This window comes from Mytilus californianus, unplaced genomic scaffold (genome assembly GCF_021869535.1).
Source record: "Mytilus californianus isolate M0D057914Y unplaced genomic scaffold, xbMytCali1.0.p SCAF_5, whole genome shotgun sequence".
NCBI classification, from domain to species: Eukaryota; Metazoa; Mollusca; class Bivalvia; order Mytilida; family Mytilidae; genus Mytilus; species Mytilus californianus.
In genome coordinates this window covers 51,004,382-51,018,737 of record NW_026262701.1, presented here as the reverse complement: position 1 = coordinate 51,018,737, position 14,356 = coordinate 51,004,382, and the positions used below count along the sequence as shown (strand labels likewise).

The following is a 14,356-nucleotide window of genomic DNA, read 5'->3' as shown; positions in this document are numbered from 1 at the left end:
TATTACCTGTTAGAAGTACGGACAGAATTATAATTTTTTAATTACTTTTTATAATTTGAATGCCTCTTAAATTATTCTTCAAAGTTATTCTGATAATTTGTATGGCCTAATCAATAACACGAAAACACTAATGTACATCATTCATCGAATTAATATCACGTGTTTTTTACATTTGTTGACCTTAACAACCACTCGATCATAAATACCTATGAACATATATATATACTTCTACCCTGTTTATTTATTCATGCATGAACGTATCCAGTCATTGTGACCAACAAATAAAGATGACTGTTATATTTCATTATTTGGAGATTTAATATTATATAATGTATTGCTTATTGCTTAGTATCTAAAAGGTAAGGCGTTAATTATCTTTTTATTCAATTATTGTTTGCGTAAATACACTAATTCAAAATAAATCAATATCTCCGATCTAAATAATGTCCACCTTGCAGTTATACGTTAAATACATGTAAAGGACTTACGGAGAAGTCAAATATTTTGGTTTTTGTCCTAGGGTGTTTGTATTAATATATTTGTTGGTATACATCTGAACGTTTGAAAACACGTCAATACTTAAAGCATGTGAATTATTTTGAAAAATTATCGGGTGAATATTTGTAGCCTTTAATAAACACTCGTCACTACACGTGGAAGACAAATTTTAATTGTTCTGACAGTTTACATTTTCACGGTGTCGACTGCAATAACCTTATTTTCTTTCATTTGTGTTTCTTTAAATGACGAAAACGTAGTCGAAATATGACAGGAAATACCTCTTTTTCCCCGGGGATAAAACCTAGCACCCCCTCCCCATTTTTGACAATTTGATTGAACGTTCCACCCTTTTCTAACACCATTTCAAGTATAGATTATCAGAAACCTGCATTTAAAAAAATAGGGGAATAATAAAAACATATATTTAACATTAGATCTCATATGCATAATAGATATTCCAATATGACGAAAGAAGGAGGTTTATCAGATAGATATAAATGGAAGCAGCCGTCAATGTGTATTCCATTCGAGTGTTCTATGACTGACATCAAGACATCATTAGATTAATCGTCTAAGACTCCCAGTGTTTTTTCATGATATTGAACAGCGATTCCAAGTTTATGATAAGAATAGGATAATAGCCCTCTTGTATCTGTAGCTAGGTATCGAAAATGAACTCAGGAGAAAAACACGACTGACTATCCGGAAAAGGGGGAGTAGGGTATGAACTATTTGGTCTTTTAGTCGAGCAGGCATGAGACACTTACTCTTGATGCCCAGATTGATGGACAGTTTACTTTATTGTCTACCAGCCGGTTCAAATCCAATATGGTCCTTTACAGACGTGTTCCGTCCGGCATTAAGATCAGTGTTGGAGGTTGGAATATTTTTTTTTTAGGGGGGGTATAACTTTTGGGATGTGTTAGACATGTTATACGCAGTAAATTGACACCAGTGATTGAGAAAAGATAATAATTGATACCTGATATGAAAAAAAAAAAACCTGCTCTATACCACGTCAAAGAACCAGAACAGCAATCCTTTGGACGACTTCATTAATTTTGGTTCATTGGTGCATTGTTGAAAGGCTAAAATACTTACCTTACCCTTACTTTTCTAGTGGTTGTCAAAAATCATTTACCCACTTTTAAAATCCAGTACAACGGTGACCGAATGGTTTAAGTAATTAACTTACAGTCACCACTAGCCTGTCAACTCTGAGGATGTAACTACGTATGTCGACTACTATCTTAGATCGCCCATTTTCCTATCGAAGGCTACCTCCACTAATAAATACTGGCTGCAGAGATATAGCTAATGCAGCTGAAAGTTGCGTTAACAACCAACAAACATAAAATCAGTGGCGGATCCAGGGGGTGTAGAGGGCGTACCCCCCCCCCCCTTTTTAGTCGCCAAAAAATTCACGATTTATATGACTTTTTATAGCCTGAGATTGTCCAAAAACACTTTTGACTTGCTCCGCTCGGCGTTATATCTGCACTTTAATAAAATTACGCTCCCACTTTAACCTGGATCCTCCCCTGGAAATTTAAATTGAGCTCTATGATTAGGATTATCCAACCAGAACTATTACTATCTGCTTGCGACTAAGTTTTCTTTCTGGCAGTGATGTACATTTTAGCATTTCCACTGTCCCGAACGGGCTTGGCGTTGGTTCTTATACTTTCGAAACTGACATAGTATAATTGCGAGCGACAAAGCAATTCCTTTGATTAATGGATAAAGTATTTGATTTGAACAACATACCAAAGGCCATTTATTTCAACTTAAAAATGAATATGTAAAGAAAAAGGAATTTTTGTCTAAAATACTAAATTAGGACTACTATAAGATGAACAACGGGAGTAGTTTGTATTAATATTTTAAATATAAAAATAAGGAGATGTGGTATGATTGACAATGAGGTAACTATCCACCAAAGTTCAAATAAGCACTATATAGGCAACCGTACGACCTTCAACAATGAGAAAACCCCATACCATATATCCGGCTATAAAAGACCCCTTCATGAAAAACGTGAGACAATTCAAACGATAAAACTAAAGGCCTATAATTTATAAACAAAACAATTTACAAAAAACAAATATGAAAGACATGAACATACGACAACCACTGCACTACAGGCTGCTGACTTGGGACAGGCACATAAAGAATGTGGCGGGGTTAAGCATATGTGTGAGCGGTCAACCCTACCCTCACCTGGGACAGTGGTGTTACAGCACAACATAAGTGTATCTATACTATTAAATGAGAAGACCTCATTTTGTGTGTCGCTTCTCTTCCTTCCACAATAATTTAATCATCATGCCTTTGTGTCCTATAGGTACCATGCATAGTCGCATTTGTCATCCTCGCTTATGATTATTCCGTTTGGGTTATTTTGGGAGGAAAACGAAAATAAAGGCGTCCGGATATTGTTTCCGTCATCGGACGGACTTTTAAGTCATAGATAAGATTTCCGTTTAGGACTGTTTTAAATTAAACATAATGTTCATAGGTACTTGGGGACAGGACAATAATTTTCGCTTTTTTCTGTATACTATGAACATAAATATACTATAATAAAGTGTATTTGCTATTTACTATCAATTCCAAATTTACTATCAACGGCGGTCATATATTATATATAAGTATATGTCTGTTCGTAGTATACAGAAAAACGCGAAAATAATTGAAATTAATAGAAAAAATAACGGATTTTGAAAAAAGGGGGAGGGCTAAAAAAAATTGTCCTGTCCCCAAGTACCTATGACTTTTGATACCTTTCCTGAAATTCTCCAGTCATAGAATCTTTTACAAAAATTCATCCTACAACAGTTTACATACTTTCAACCACGCTCTAAATGCCCGCGATTTCGAGGGTGTGTCCTAGTAGTATATAAACAGAAGTAGACATATAAGGTTTCCGGTTTCCCGTGTTTAATAATCTGGTATATAATTTCTTTTAATATATGCTGTTATTCCATGTTTATCCATGTCTGTTTGTCTGTAGCTTAGTGTCCAATGGCATCCAATCTCTTTTCACTCGGTATCGCATGTCTATTTACTTTGATCTGGTCGCGTCTTTCCGCGTTTTCCGACAAAGGAAGATATGCAAATTACTAGACTTTTCAACACGGCCCGCGCATTAGACATAGAAAGGGAATACAATTTATCGCCTGTATATTCAATATTCTTGAATACACACGAAGCTGTAATATAGAACGATATAAGAGTCCTTTCATTTACTTTGACACTGTAGTGTATACACTCAATGACAAAAGAAATGCACCACCTCCATTTATTTTTTTGGATAAAAATTTCTATTGCATTTAACTTTTTAAAAAAAGTAAATGAAGTAAGTCCAAATTTTTAAACAACATTTCTGAAGTCATAAACATCAAATTCTGTGAAAATGATAATTTTTTAATTTTTTGACATCGCAAAAAACACATTTTTAACCAAAAAAACACAAAAAAATTAGTGAAAAATAAAGTGTGTATCTTTTCACCTGAAAACAGCGAAAATTACTTTGATTTTCATTTACTTAATCGAATCATTGTCTAATGACTTTGAAATTGACTTATCTCAGACTTTTTATTTTTGACTTTCGTGATTGAAATCTCCATTTTACCACTAAAATGAAAATTCAGTCTCTGTAAACTCTGCATGAATTTCAAGGTTATGCCTAAAATATAATAAATTTCTAAAAAAAAATGTGAAACTGCTATAAATGTTAAGATGTGGTGCGTTATATGTGTTGTTAAGTATACACGACACAACATTTTCTTATTTGACGACAATGTGCCTATATTGTCTATTAAAGTGTTATTATACATTCTGAATAACATGTCCACAGGGTCAGCTTTACACATACATTTGAAGAAGAAGAAACACGATATAAATGAATAAACATATATATATAGATAAACATAAATATGTATCAATATCTATTCACAAGACTCATGTAAACCGTCAACATTTATTAAAATATACATCCGTTATGCATATGCATATACATTTTCCATAACTTAAACATCATTCGGGGGAGGGGGAGATAGTGACGCCATTAAATTTTTTCGGATGTTCCTGTTATGTTCATTGTATTATTTATGTAAATTTTCATTTAAGTATTTGGCAAATGAACTGCAAACTAAAAATTCTTGAATAAAAGAGCAAATTAAACTGATAATGAGGGTGCGACCACAACAATTGCTGTGAGAGCAGCGAGGCGAAATATATTTTACAAGTTGTATGCCCAAAAAAAGGTTTGTTATACGCAGCTTAGAGGGGGCATGTCGGGTTCGACCCTGCCTGACTTTCCTCTGCAGATCATACAGAAAGTAATTTACATTAGGACTCATGTTGGAGATGCCATTTGAAAGAGAATATAAAACTTCTTGTGCAAATGTACACTTTTCTGTAAGAAAAAAGTCTTAAAGATATGATAAATAAGGTTTTTTCGGCTAGAGATTCATATGACACCACCACCCTTCGAAAAAAACATAATGACACCTTACAGTTTTTCTGCGGGGTGCCATATTGAAAGATGACGTCGTTCCATATCTAGGATCCACTGCCGTGTGCAACCAGGAAAAGTCTTTGAAAACAAAAAATGGTCTAAACAGAGTTATCAAAGTCGAAGTTGTACTTGTATCTGTATTGTATTATTGTCTATGTATTTTTCTTGTAATGTTCTGCTGTTGCAGTAAATGCGACTGTGCGTTTTCAAATAGAGTTTCAAAAAATTCCAAGATTTATATAAATAAGGCAACATTTTTTTAACTTGGGAAACGGAGGGAGGGGGGGGGGGGTAATTTATTTTTGTAATTTTTATGCGTGAGTTTGAAGAAAAATCTGTTTTGGAGATCTAGGTCGGATGGAGGGAACGGCCCTTTCCGGTTAATGGTTAAATTGGCCCATTTGAATACTATCACCGTTTTCTTTTATGCAAAAAAAAATATTTAACCAAAAGTATGATATATGAACTTATTATGATAACCTCTGTACATATTAAATGAATAAAATTCCATCCTGTTTTTAATATAAGAAATATCTTGTGAAGCTGATAAAAATATTTTTATTGGCAATCTCCCTCGTACTTACTATTCAGCCAAACGTAACTGACACTTACATATGACCAGCGGTAATATGAATACATTCCACATTTTTATTTATTAGTGTTGAAAAACAAGTTACATACACAATCTTTGCAAGGTATGTTTATATTTTCAAATTGTTTGTTTTTCCTACCATTATAAATACTTTCGACTTGTCAATATCTTATTTATGGATAAGTCAGAGTTTTTAAATATCAATTATAAATAATTATGAATTTCTGAGATTATAATTAAAACCGGTGTAAGATCAGAACGTGTACATGCTCATTTTATGTTTTTTATGTTGTTCAAAATTTCTTAAAACGTGTAACTAATTTTTTTCTTTCAATGGAAATGATATTGAAAGGTTTATATTCAATTTTCTATTACACATATATGAAGAAGTTAAAAAAACATTATTGATAAATTTGTATAAAGAATATAAAAGGATATATTTTTGGTCGACAGAATTAAATACCAATGACAAAAGAAAACAAAGAAATTGCTGGCAGTTGAATTAACTGATTGTCATGTCTTGTTGTTTTTTATTTGCATTACCAACCAATAACTCAATAACTACTTAATAGGTTGAAGGCAGAAGGTAAATGATTTCCGTAAAATTCAATCACTTTATGTTCACTTTGTCATAGATTATATCAATGCTGTTTACCTAACTTCGCGTATTACCCCGTAGTAAAGGAATGGATCCCAGCTTATCCGTCTAGGGGGTACGGGTACCCGTTCGGCTGTGCAGGTTGTATATATAAATAACCACGCCTCGTTTGAATGGAAATACTGTGATCAGGGAGATAGTTTCGTTCTCTGCTAGTGAAAGAAAAATTGCACCAAATTTGTGAGGGGTCTCTATTTAGTCTGTCGAAAAGCAAAATATCTGCCGTAAGGGAGCTACCATTTGATTTCTATGGGGGGAGGGGGGCTAGGATGAAATTTGAAAAAAGGAAGGACAGGAGTTTTGAATTAAAAAAGGCAGGATGAGCAACTTGGCAAAAAAAAAAAGAAAGGATAAACTAATTAAAAAAAAGACTGGACCGAATAGAGTGAAAAATAAAAAGGTAGGACAGAGATTACAACTAAAAAAAAGGCAGGACAGAGATTACAACTAAAAAAAGGCAGGACAACATTTTTCATCCTAGCTCCCCTCCCCTTTCCATAAAAATGTTAGGTCCCTAATCCAACAATCCTCATTTTCAAGGGACAGACCAAATTTTCTCGCCTTTCATTCCGCTCTACCAATTTTGCATTCTACCTTTTATGATCATTAATTTGTTTTCGTTCTTAATATTCATGAAATATTTGCCACTGCGCACTAAACGTCATACACCAACAAAGTTCATTTCCTGTTTGACCTTTACTCGTGGGAAGCCTCACAGATGTGTAATAAGTTATTAGCCTTTCATTAAGACATGTTTTACTTGGTAAATGCTGCCAATTAGGTTTTTTAATCCGCTGTTATTTTCATAAAGATATGTTTTGGTGCGTTGTTTGACAAAATATTTTCGTGTATACAAATCTTCATTTATGTTCATCGTTGTGTGTTGTTTGGTACTTTTGTTGTTGGGTTTTTTTTCTATCTTTAACGATTCCGGGATGATTTTGCGAGAAGAGTTTGTGAGAATCCAATACAGGCCTTGAATTGTCCAATTTAAAAAACAAATCAGCAAAACAGCGAAAAAAAAAAATTTAATAAAAATTTATTATAAAGGGATTTGATATTGTAATAAAAGTAAGTAACATGTCATTATACTTTATGCCATGGTGTAGCTTTATACAAATAAATGTTCAAATTCAATAGTACGCATGCTTGTATTGATTGACATAAAAAAGGGGGTTCAGCACTAATGCCTTATATAAAATTAGATAATTATAATAAATCGGTGGTGAAAAGATATAACCCATTAATAATTTCTTCCTGCACTCGAGCAGATTGATTGATTAACCTTAGCATTCAGTGGCAAATATTTCATACATGTTCAGAACGAGAATAAATATGCAATTAAGTATCATTTAAGTAGGTTCTTCAAAATCGGTCGATCACGAAGGTGACTGGGGAATGTTGGCTTCCACTGGAAAACGAGGGTTTGATGGATAGGGATCGAAATGATACGCTAAAATATGTCACATGCAGTCACTGAGTGAAATTCACCATTCCGAAGACCTTTATGTCCGGCTTTTGGAGTATCGGGTTTACGGGCTGAGTTTTGAACTATCAGGCCTTATGACGGTTTTTCTGTTGAATATCATAGACCTAGAAAAAAAACCTTTATAGCACGGACTTGAATGAATTTTATTTGCATAAACAAATTGACAAGAAATATTTTTTACATATCTCATTATCTTGATTTTTCAGGACCCTGACTAAACAATCTTCGGGAACATGACATCGATGTCATATATTGTTTAGGAACATACATTACCACAATGGACGAATTAGAGGACACATCTGTTGCCTTCAAACCGAGGCGCCAGGTAACATCAAATATATCGGCTGGTTCGGCGTCGGAAGATGGAGACTATAAAGCCCTAAATGCAAAAAGAAAGGTAAAACAATATTGGTTGTAAAGTCCTTAAATTCTTAATAATGTAATTGGCATATGAATGCATATGAGCTGGTTTGCATGAGTGAAATAAATTAGAAAGTGTTGACAAAGTTTTCCTGATACAATTTTTTAAAAAGATAACACTCAATAAAGAAAATACAGTAACAAAGCAATAAGAGAGACTGCAGTTACATGCAAAGTTTGCTACTCTTAGACTGATTTAAAATTATGCATTTTAAATATGTTTGTTTATGCCAGTAACTTTATTGCTAAATTTGAAAAAACAAAGATGTGGAAAAATATTACTAGTATACATAATAATTTATACTATATAAATTTGGTGTGTCGAAGTGCTTTTTTTTATCAACATCATCAGGGAACGCTGAAAACCAAATTTTGAAAGCAAATAATTTATAAAAATTTTAATTACTCGAGGTAAACGACCAAAGGGGCATGCAAAAAGTGACTTAATTCCACCTATATATAGCTATAAAGCTGTGCTATCTGACGCTTTTGTACAGAATTAGAATCGAAAGGTCGGCAATATTTTAAAAACATATTGTAGATGAACATTTATACTAGTAAGCAGGAATAATGACTTAATATAAAATTAACTTTTACATGTACATTTCACAAAAAAGACGAACGGGCATAAAAATAAGGAACGACCGGGCAAACGGAAACTCTGTATAGCCTCTGTATAAGTAGTAATTAAAAAAGGGAATTTACACATTATTATAGTTTTTAACATATAGTCTTGTTTTAACATCAGTTTCATATTTATATATTTTCAGCTTCTGGCAGGAAATAGACAAAGCTTTGATATTACAATTATTGAAGACTCTGAAACGCCAACAGAAAATGCACCTCACACTCCGAGTTTGATACGAAAATCATCCATTTTAGACACACAGTATGAAGAATTCAGGAATAAATTATTTCATTCTGTAACTACCGGTAATGTTGGTGAAGTTTCACAGTCATTGACGTCACTTCCTGCTGCTGTGTCAGTAGCAGACGACTACCTTCGGGAACCAGTCACTGACAAAAACATCCTTCATGTCGCTCTGGAAAACAAACACAGTGAATTGGCAAAACATATCATTGAAAACTGTACCGTAGATATACTAAAACAGCGTTACAAAGGTGAAAAGGATTACAAAACCGCCTTGCATTTAATAACTGAGAGCAATGATTATGGGCTCGCTAAACTTTTGCTTGAAAAGCTTCGAACTAAAGAAGCTAAAATTGATGCAATCAAAGCTGAAACAACCGTTGAGGTTGTAGGTCAACGTCCAAGAAGTCTTTCCTCTTTTCATTTGGCTGCATTCTTAGGTCTTACCGGTCTCGTTAGATTGTACGTTGAGACAGGAATGGATATTAACTTTAGAAATTCAAAACGAGACACAGCTCTTTTGTGGGCATCGCGATGGGGTCACTTGGAAACTGTTAGCTATTTATTGGATCTAAAAGCTGACTGTATGCTCGAGAATGATAAAAATTCTACAGCTCTACACTGGGCTGTACGATATGAACATATTGATGTTGTGCGTTTTCTTTTAACCAAAGGTAAAGCGGATGCAAACAAAGAAAGATTGCAAGGTTTGGTTGTCCCAATAGTACTGGCTGCTGCTTTAGGAAATGTTAGAATTACTGAAATTTTACTTGAGAATGGTGCAAATCCAAATCACATGATACGTAGCGGAGAAACACCACTCCATGTTGCGTCTAAAGAAGGCAATGCATCAGTTATAGACGTTTTAATTCATCACAAAGCAGACGTGGACCGCCAAGATGACAACGGGAACACTCCACTTATCAATGCTGCGGCAAACGATCATATTAAATGTATCGATCTGCTTATGAAAGCAGGTGCCGATGCGACAGTAAAAAACCATATGGGATACGATTCCTGGCATTTTGCATTACAAAGTGAAAATGATGAAGTCTTACAGATAGTGTGTAAACATGCCAGAAACTTTAAAATTCCGCACTTAACAGCCGCAAAATTAGGCAGAGATCACAAAATTAATGTTTTATTTAAATCTGGCTTCAACATTAAAGAGGTGGACGACGACAACAATTCCCTCGTGCACTATGCTTCCTGTTTTGATCAACATCATGTCATAGCGGAATTTCATTCTAAGGTCGACATAAATAGGGTCAACAAAAAAGGAAATACTGCACTACATATCGCTTGCTTGAAAGGACACATCCAGTCTATACAAGCGCTAATAGATGTAAAAGCTAAGGCCGATATAGAAAATAAAGATGGTCAAATCGCTTTACATGTGGCTGCAACAAGTCCAAATACGACACCGGAAATTGCAAAAATATTAGTTGAATACACCATAAAATCACATGCATGGGAATGTCTAAACTCTGTTGACAAAAATCGAGATAATGCACTACATCTCGCAGCCGAAAACGCTCAGCCAGACGTTCTTTGGGAATTCAGATTTGTACGTTTCAAAGACGTTGATCACAAAGGACACACACCATTGCACGATGCCGTAAGAAAAGGTCACCCTGAAGTTCTGGAAACCATGTTGGATATTTTTGAATCGATGCAACGTGATGCGGATATCAATACGCCAAATAGTCGAAAAGAAACGGTTTTGCATTTTGTAGCTTCAGAGGGATTTCAGCAAAGCGTAAGTCGCATCATTTTCCTCGGAGGTGATTTGGCTGCACAAGACATCAATGGAAATACCGTTCTTCATCGTTTAGTTCTTGAGTCTACGATCCGAGCCAATTGTAATTCCAACCCGATTGAAATGCTGGACACTGTTTTAAACAGTGTTGTCCGGTGGTGGTGTATGCGTAATGGTTGTCAAATACCGAATCAAGCAGACGACAATTATTTGAAATACAGACGTGATGCTCTCTTTCACTTACTATATGATGTAAAGAACGAAAAACGCTTGTGTGTCCTTGGGTTGGCTTGTTATCAAGCAGCTCACGGAATTCTATCAGAGTTGATGCGGATAGAAGGTGTCACTTCATTCCGAGAAGAAAATTCTACCCTGTATGATGTGACATATTTCACACCAAAGACAGGTCTTTCACAGAAGAAACCTTTATTTGGTAGATTATCACAAGTAGATCAATCACCAGCAACTTTACCAGACTCAGCTAGGAAGGTATCTCGTGGAAGTAAAAAGTCAAAATTTTTCTTACAGAAACTCGTTACTCATCCTGATAAACAAAATAGTGCCCGGGTATTAGATATTCCACCACTAAAGAAAATGGAGGAAATGTTCAAAACAATTTGTATGGTTACATATCTTACAATGATGGCCTTGCACATCGTGTACATGAGTGTTTTCAGTTACGCCAGCATTACCGCTCTTGGAATTCTCAGAAACAATACAGATGTACCGCATACGGATCTAATTCTAGTTTATATTTGGGTACCTCTGGAGCCATTAGTTTTTCTGTTGTACATTTCAATTTCTGTTGTTAGAACGATTAAACGTGGAGATAGACTTAAGTCGTTATCATGGAAAGTGATTATTATATTTCTTATTTTTTCCATTTTGACAATCATATGGGTCATTCTCATAGGCGTTAGAAATAAAAACAACGATTATGTGCTTGCTGTGGTCCTATGTTTTGGATGGTTGTCAACCGTCGCATTCACAGGTGGCATAAAAGGAATTCATTATTTCTGGCGCATGCTGAAAAATATGATAGTGAGGGACATCTTCCGGTTCGTGGTATTCTACGCAATAGTTTTATTTGCATTTTCATTTGCATTTCACGCCGTGTTCCAAATATCCCAAACAATTGTAGATACCTATCCGACACCAGGAGATACATTATTCATGGTATTTAATTTAATGATCGGAATGGCAGAACTATTTGATGATGTTTACCAAAATGGAATGGAATCTGTTGGCAGATCTACCACATATAGCAAGGTTCTCTATATGTTTTACATTGTATTATCAACTATCATTCTTTTGAACCTTCTTATAGCCATGATGAATGACTCATACTCAAGCATTTTAGCTCAAGAGAGAGTGATTTGGCGAATAGACGCCGTTGATATAGGAATGAAACTCGAAAAGACAGTCCCTTGGCTTACCGACCCTTTCAAATGGCTCCATAAAAGGACTGTCGGGGAGGAAACCCCTGACAATATTAGCGAGCGTTGGTACGTCCAAGTCATAGATGGTGAGATGGAAACAATGGAGAAAAAACACGAAACTTCGATGGCTGAATATATAAAAATTGAACTCGATCAACAAGTTAAAAGCATAGATAAACGTGTAACCGGACTTGCAAAAAATGTAAAAGAGACACATAGAAAATTAGAAGAAACAGCATGTAAACTGGATAAGATTATTGACTATTTTTCTCGAAAAAAAGAAAAGAAAGAAAGAAAAAAGAAAAAACAAGCTGACAGTTAATCTGTCATGTTACATTAGCCAGATGTTAATTGTTATTCAATGATATATATATAGGTTATATTATTTCTGAGGTAATATTATTAAAATTCAAAACAAAATAAATATATAAGCTCATACTATAATCAGTGTATTAATGATCAGTGATAATATAATAATATAGAGATGAGGTAAGATTGTCAATGACACAACTACACGTATCATTAATGACTTAAGTACAATTTGTCAAAGATGTGAACAACAAGTGGTCACCGTAGGGCCTTTAACAATGAGCAAATACTGGATTACGGATATCTGACTGTGGATAGGCACATAAAATAATGTGGTGTGTTAAATATTTTTGTGAATGCTAAACCCTCCCCTAATCTAGATCTGGGACAGTGGTGTAAGAATATAGCATAAGAGCCCATTATTGAAATTAGGAAAGAACTTGCATCATCAGATCAGTACTTAGTACAAAAACAAATATCAAAAAGACACAAAGTACCGAGCTCGAAGTACTCGCAGTTACTGAAAACTAAGTTAGTTCAAATCTCAATTTAAATTATCAAATGAAATTAATCAGTACAAGTAAGTAAGTAAGTAAGTAAATTATTTATTATAGTGACATATGTAAATATGTACATATTATAAACATATAATATATGATGAATATGAATACACCCGGCCCAATGGATCTATAAGTCACATCAAATGATATTAAATAATAATAAAACACTTAAATCACGTTCTTGAAAATAACAAATCATTCATGAAATTAAATATCGAACGAATTTAGTGTCAAGTTTTCATATGCAGCACTTGTCAAAATATAAGTTTCGGCAAGATGAAAACCATGAGTGTTTATAACTTTGAGTTGTGTATTAAAGAATTAAAAATACAGCTACTGTTGGTGCCAAATAAGATAGCATTCAAATATCTTACTACAGTGTTAAATGACATAAACTAACATTTGAAAATATAAAAACAAATAATAAATAATAAATATTAAATAACGAGTAGGATAACTTTTTCATATTCAAGGGAGTGCACGTTTGGGCTAAACATAGTTTTTCCTCGAATGAGAACAACCGAATTGGACTTAACAACCGGATGTGTAATTCCATGAGCAACACGACGGATGCCACATGTGGAGCAGGATCTGCTTACCCTTCCGGAGCACCCGAGATCACCCCTAGTTTTTGGTGGGGTTTGTATTGATCAGTCTTTATTTTTTTACGTTGATTTTGTATACTGATATTAGTCTTTTCGTAAATGTAAATGCCTTAACCATGCATATATGTAGTTTTTTTTTATTACTTTGTGTTTGTTATGCTAACAAGTTAAATACATATTCTTATATCGTATATTTTATGATGGTATGATACTAAACCCCTAGCGGGAGGGATTGTGCTTGATTTTCATATGATGAAGACATAATCTTTCAATCAGTTTAATTGAGGTCTGGAGCTGGCATGTCAGTAACTGCTGGTAGTCCTTTGTTAATTTATGTTGATTATTGTCATTTTGCTTATTTTCTTCTGTTACCTATTCTAACGTCGGACTCGGACTTCTTTTAAACCGAATTTTATTGAGCGTATATTGACGTGTACTTGTTTTTTTTCCACATTGACTACAGGAATTAGGGGGGGGGTTGAGATCTCACAAAACATGTTTATAATGGTTTACTTTTATAAATTGTAACTTGGATGGAGAGGTGTCTCATTGGCACTCATACCACATCTTCCTATATCTATTAACCCCGCCGCATTTTTTCGACTGTCCCAAGTCAGGAATCTCTGGCCTT

General features: G+C 34.4%; 1 protein-coding gene across 1 annotated transcript; it reads left to right on the top strand.

The window, feature by feature from the left end:
• Positions 1-227: 227 nt before the first annotated feature.
• Positions 228-12,695, top strand: LOC127702453 (uncharacterized). The gene is made up of 3 exons (XM_052206657.1): positions 228-359; positions 7,969-8,159; positions 8,953-12,695. Exons 2-3 carry the CDS (start codon positions 8,040-8,042, stop codon positions 12,571-12,573), a joined length of 3,741 nt encoding a protein of 1,246 aa, XP_052062617.1. The 5' UTR covers positions 228-359; positions 7,969-8,039; the 3' UTR covers positions 12,574-12,695.
• Positions 12,696-14,356: the final 1,661 nt, after the last annotated feature.